Source organism: Ostrinia nubilalis, chromosome 2, assembly GCF_963855985.1.
Source record: "Ostrinia nubilalis chromosome 2, ilOstNubi1.1, whole genome shotgun sequence".
NCBI lineage: Eukaryota > Metazoa > Arthropoda > Insecta > Lepidoptera > Crambidae > Ostrinia > Ostrinia nubilalis.
Genome location: NC_087089.1, coordinates 7,672,807 through 7,679,621, shown reverse-complemented (window position 1 = coordinate 7,679,621; position 6,815 = coordinate 7,672,807). Strand labels below are relative to the sequence as shown.

Below are 6,815 nucleotides of genomic sequence, written 5' to 3'. Positions count from 1 at the left end.
ACTTAATTAAGTAAGATATTTAGATGAGAGAAAAATACGTGCATCCACCCACAGTAAAAATTTTTTACCCTGCCAATCATTTTCGTTGGCCGTTTGGCAATGTAGCGGCCTGCATCTAGCGCCTTCCTTCGACCTTTATTTACATAAAAGGTCATTTGTTGTTGCACCTTTGTAGTTCATATTTATATGTATGAAATGCAGATAGAATAATGAACTCTACAATTAAATACAGATAGTATTGAACAGAAAACAGTAAAATCATAACAAATACAAAATTAGGCGGACTTATAGCTGCAAACGCTAGCTTCTTACAACAGAAGATTGCTTCGGCTTCCTATGGCACGTACAAATTTCTTGAAATCATTTCAAAACTCTGGATATGGAAGGCTAAACGTTAACTAAGCGAAGAAACTACAATGCTTTCAGTTTTGAAAACTTTTATTCACAGATTATTGCCAATTCGACTCTATCAATAAAAACACTTCAGGGTCAAGCAGCCGTTATTGAGACGTTACATAGCATTTCATAGTTCAGCATTCTTCAATGACATTTTGAGACTATTCGCAATACATTCTGTTCAGCTTCAGAATATCACTTTCAGACATGCCATTTCTTTGGCCTATCACTGCATCGTCCTGAAAAAATGAAATTATCAATAAAAAATTGCTCGGAAAAAAATATTTACCTACTCAATCATAGGAACAAAAAAAGTAGGGAGGACAAAAGTAACAATGTTACGACTATTTAAGCTAAGACGAAAAACTGAATTAAGTAGTATTAGAATAAAGCTTTATATTCAACTTTACATTGTAAGTAATTGTAATTACCTTCAATACAATTATAGTTTTATTCCCATTTTTAGAGAAAGCAGTTTCAGGATAATGCATTACACTGCCATAATCGTACGGCACTCCGAAATCGGTTACCGTGTCATTCGTGTATTTGGCAAAATTGTGTTCTGTGCCTTAAATAAAAAAGATGTTTAACAAGTTGTATAATTCGATTTAATTTTATCACATTTCCTCATGACCACTTAACCCAAATATTTTCGCTACCTACCAGCTTTTATATTTTCCCATACAATTTTGACGTAGTCATCTCTATCGTATGTGCTCTGCATGTGATAGAAACCCAGGGTGTGCAGCATCTCATGGACTACTGTGCCATGCCTGAAGCAGCCCTTGGATAGGTTCAGTACCTGACTAACCTCTTCGTCATCGTCGTCGCCTGGAGTATTAAACCCTACGCTAGAGAAGCACCCGTTCGCAGAACCCTGTAAATAACAATTCGAGGAATACCAGAAGGTCGTCAGGTAAGGTTTGCCTAAAGCAATACTCTTTATTATACTATGCCCGAAGAGTGCAAGATAACGAGAAAGTCTAAAAATATCTCTACTAACTCTAGGGGGTTAAATAGTAGTTTAATACTAAAGTATAACTTGTATACTTTGTTCTTAAAGTGCAAAAACATTACTATTTATATTATATATTATGCAGTAAGCAGGTATTTCCTATACCCCCATAATCTTTGAAAGTATGCAGGTCTTGCAGGGTGCCAGGGTTTGTTAAGATCTTGCATGAAAATCTATTCGAATAAAATATACATGAAGACGGTTGGCAGGAGTTTGCATCGTGCGGTCCACATAGCTAATGACCGCAGTCTGTGGAGGAACATTATCTGTGGTCGCGATCCTCATCAGTGAGGGACCGAGGAAGAAGAGAAGAATACATGATTCAAATAATAATTACCTGTATTATTACAGCATGGTCACCATCAGAAGCTCTGGGCACGAATTTTATACAAGACTTATTAGCGATATCCGCCATCCCTTCTTCAATCATTTTGATTTGATCCTCATCTGCAGATACGAGATAGCAATAAAATCTCAAAAATTTAAATCAACCTCGAAACATTCTGGTAAAATAAAGGCTAACACAAATTGAGCTTGCTAATTAACAATTAAAGCTCTTAGAAATTAAATAAAACCTGTTCTTTCTAAAGATGCCAAGTTTCACGATGTAGTGTCAAAGCTATAAAGATCGATGTTTATTATGTTTTCACGGACATTAGAAGATCGTATCGCTAAAGTAATTTTGTTAAGAAAAAGTTGATCAACTAAAAACAGTTTTGTTAAATAATTGCTTAGGTAGGTAAGTACCTGAGAAACAATATGAAAGCGTCAATAAACATTCATTGTTCATTTTGTTATCAGTCATGAACTGTCGTGTTTTCCGATATTCTCAAAGTACAACACAAGTTATATTTTGGATTTATTCTGCGAAAATTGATATTATTGATCCAATATCGTTTACATGGCAAAGAACTACCTAGGCACGCAATAATTAAAGTGATGTCAAGTTACATGAATATTATTGAAATGCAACGTTTTTAAAATAAACTGGACTAACCGAAGTCATCTTCTTCGATGTGATAGGCAACAGTGCGCTCCGGCCAGCGTTTGGAACCACCCAACAGTCCGTTGCGCTGTTGTGTCGCAGTGTGTATCGCACGATGTTGCTGCGACGACAATAACATGTCGCCCTCAAATAATTCGCCTTCTTCCCCAACTGAATGCAAAAAAACAACATTTAACAAGAAGGAATATGTGTTAACCAAAATAAATTGTATTAGACTTACTTACCATCTCCACTAAAATCTTTGGCTTCATTGAGATTGTTCTCCTCTTTAACTGGCGCGCTCGATGAAATAACAAATAACAGGCAGAAATTGAATAAAACAAAAGCCTGCATTTTTACAAAATTTAATTTACCACCTTAATATGTACTGTGACAGGTGACAACACTCCACTGTAAATTCCATGTTTCCAGCACTTATATTTAAAGAGGAGGTCCTAGTGTGTTTAACAATGGGATAGACAATCAATCACCTAATTAGATAGATAAGCAATATCTAACACCTGCCTTTCGACATTAAGTGGATTTTATTTCGCCACTTAGCTTTATCTATGAAGGACCCCGCTGAGCTCCCAATGGGACACCTTTTAGCCGCACGATAATCACTTATTTCGCAAACCGAATGTTAATGACTTCTGCTTAGTGTCACACTCAAACTCGTACTTGCCTTGACTCAAATATTTACGAATTTGTAGTGTTTGAGTGCATGTGATAATAACAACAATAAGGACTTCGATATCTAATAATACCACAATAGAGAAATGTGAGTATGTCAGTTTGTCTAAGATCAAATTTATTAAATAGTCAGATGATTTTAAAATACTTTTTCCGCAAGTGAGGTTTTGTGGATGACCACGTCTTTTAAGCTTCCCTCGGGAAGCGAGCTAATGTTTTTGATCAAATCAAAGTTCCTACGAGGAATTCTGCGGCAAACACCTAGTATTTGATGTTATCATCATCTTAAATACATAAGTACTTAATCGTATTCAAAAGACATAATTCACTCTCTTGAAAATTATCTATTGAACAAAGAACATGCATCATCATCAGCTTTCTCTATCTACTTGGTAAATAAAGGATTATTCGTTGATTTAAAGTGGGCGTATAAATGGACATTTGATGTTGAGTAAGAAACACCTGTTTAAACGAATATTTAGATTTTAGTAGGTCATTAACATTTAAAAATGGGTTCGAGCTTGCATAATAATAGCAAGTCAATAATGCTAGACACAAAAATTACACTGTTATGGGTCATTCCATAAAAATCTGTATATTTTCGACGTCATTTTGTCCGTAATTTTTTTAAGATGCTTTTGAATACTTTATTAGTGTAAATTATAGTTTATTAATGAATTATGTTATGTCTAAAAGGGTCAGTCACTTTATGCTTTATTTTAGGAGAAATTATAATTTTCAATTTTTTCATACTACATTACTCCTATATGACTTCTAATAAAGTATAAAACATATAACCTTAACATTTATAGATAAGTTAATATACATAATGTAGTTGTTTTGTTATTATCACTATATAAAAAACATCATTCCCTAACTAGTAATTTAGTCCCAAGTGCCGTTTAAAGCTAGGGCCTGACGCTCTAGGGACTGACGATTTGGAGTAAAACTTAACACAAATGCAGATTAACTTTATATTATAAGATGCTTAATACGATGTGCCGAAAATAGCCAAAAAACCACACGTAAATACTATTAAATTATATACAATTTCCTATTGTAATCAATAAAGTTACTCAACTAGGGACTGACGAAGTGACTGGATTAACACATGTTTCCGCAACAACTGGCACGTTTGCACTAATTCAAAAAACGGCTACCGCAAAGCCAGTATGGTGTGAGGATAACTTCGTATCGTACTTTAAACTCAACTAAATGTCATTCACTCTAAATACATATTAAAGCGCAAAATTATAAAATCAGTGCGTGGCGAGGGAATGACGCTAAACGCTGTAGACTCTTTTTCAACTAAAGAAAATCAAATTATTGTTTATTGAAACCGCAAAATATTAATAGAATTTGGTGTAATATACATTTAAATAGATTTATTCGTTAATTAAAACAAAGGATAAAGTTGATGTTTTTATAAATGTGGGTCCCAAAACACAAACTTTTGGAGTACGGACATGCCTAGGGAATGACGTTTTGGGTCATTCAAAAGTAATTTAAGATGTTTTAAAAATAGTTTCAAAAAATATAAATGGGTGATGAATAAAGCACATTGCGAGCTGTTATTTAACAATTTTGGGGATTACTAATGTTTGGCCAAAAAACGTTTCCCAAATTATCACATCGCAAACAACGTTTCGCAAATTTTCATTTGGCAAATTCTCATTTGGCAAAACAACTTATAGCAAACTTTTAATTCGCAAATGCCGTTTTTGGCATATTATTGTTTAGCAAATTATTGTTTGGCAAAGTATGTTTTGGCAAATGTTTCATTTGGCAAAAATATTTCACGATACACTATTTACAAAATAATTTGATTGGTGCATAGAATGGAGTACAAATTAACAAGTGGTTATTATTTTGTTTAGTGGGTAGTTAATATTAAAGGACAATGACCAAAAATGTATGGAGTGTGGTCCAAATGTCCACCACTAACGAGACCTATGTAGTAAAATAGTCTACTAAATACTGATTCATTATAACCAAACCGCAATCAAAAATATGCTGTCAGTAAAAAGTTATGGCTGAATGAAAAGTCTGTTTTTTTTACCTTTTCATCCGAAAAATGTTCTTGATATCATTCTATCCATTGCACATTTTAGACTAATCTACGCATTGTTTGTCATATCGTATGTGGCGCGGGGTTATAGATGAATTTTATTAATATTATACTAGCTGTGCCTACGACTTTGTACGCGTAAAATAGTTTGAATAATATTTCCCATTTTTACAACATTTGTCTTTACTGCTCCGCCCCTATTGGTTGTAGGGTGATGTTATTTATCCTAAAATCATCCTTGATAAATGGGCTATCCATAACAAAAAGAATTTTTCAAATCGAACCAGTAGTTCCTGAGTTTAGCGCGTAAACTACATCAATTTTTCAAACAGTCATAACTTTTTACTGACAGCTTATTTTTTTTTCGTCCCATACTGAAAGTTAATCTCTATTTATTGGACTATAAGTCAATATAGGTCTCATTAGTGGTGGACATTTGGACCACTTTTGGTCATTGTCCTTTGTTCTATATTAATTTTTCATATTTCATTCTTTTTATCGAAATTTCCAAATGATTCATTAACAATAGAGGTGATTCTAGCGCTCGGCGGCCGCTGCCGCGGCACGCTTCGCTCGCCTTCGCGCGTTAAGGGTCACTGTTCTAACCTAACCTAACCTAACCTACTATTTTCTGCAATACCTACTTTCTGCAACCATACTATTTTCTGCAATCTCTTTGTTTTACATAACATTCTTGTGAAAACCATGATCATCTGCCTCTGCCTTATGGTTTGATTTGTGGGTAAGTATGTGAAGTGTCGATTTGACCAAACAAATTATTTGGGATATAATATTTGGCAAAATAAAACATTTGCTATAGAAACATTTGCCAAGTAAAATTTGGGCAAATGATAATTTGTCCAAAAGAATTAGTTGCGAAAAATACAATTGCTAAAAGTTCATTTGGGAAATGAAACTTTGGCGATAAGTTGTTTGCGAAGTGAAATTTGGCGAAAAGTAATTTGGCCAAACGGAAGGATACCCAATTTTGGAATAAAATATTAACAAATATTTCATGTGAAATGTGGCGCGTACTAAGAGTTGACATATTTTTGTGAAATGACCCTTATAGTGAAAAGAAAGAGAGAATTATTTGTACATAAAATTGCAAATATACAATTCTATTTTAGTAACCACAAACAAACAACGATAAGAATGATTAATAGGAAAATATAAAACACATTTTATGTTGTAAATAACGTGCTATATTTATTTTACAAAATAATTACAAAAAAACTTGACACACATAATGTAGACTGTACATGCATGCAATTCAGATTATACGGTGAACATTACGACTAACTCAAATAAAAGTAATTTACAATAATATGTAATTTATATAATAAAAAAAAACTTTACTTAGAAGTAATATTCAACATTACAATATAAAACATAAAATAGTTCCCAAACAATAATAATTTCATTTCATACATTATGGCATTTCATGTTTTTAACATAATACTGAGCTTGCTAATACAACAAAAAAATATGTACGATTTACTAAACGGCCATGTTTAGTGCTATTAGAAGACGGACGCGGTCGCGCGCGCGCGCCACTATTTTCACGGGAGTACAATCTATCGTGTGACATAATGGAAAATTTAAACAATTCTTTAAATTTACACGTCAATTATATTGAATAATTAATTTAGGCAGTC

At 33.4% G+C, this 6,815-nt stretch overlaps 1 protein-coding gene across 1 annotated transcript; it reads right to left on the bottom strand.

Moving 5' to 3' along the window:
* Positions 1-420: 420 nt before the first annotated feature.
* LOC135086405 (seminal metalloprotease 1-like) lies at positions 421-2,828 on the bottom strand. The gene is made up of 6 exons (XM_063981138.1): positions 2,642-2,828; positions 2,409-2,567; positions 1,749-1,858; positions 1,060-1,273; positions 828-964; positions 421-635 (listed from the first exon to the last, which is right to left on the bottom strand). Exons 1-6 carry the CDS (start codon positions 2,748-2,750, stop codon positions 558-560), a joined length of 807 nt encoding a protein of 268 aa, XP_063837208.1. The 5' UTR covers positions 2,751-2,828; the 3' UTR covers positions 421-557.
* Positions 2,829-6,815: the final 3,987 nt, after the last annotated feature.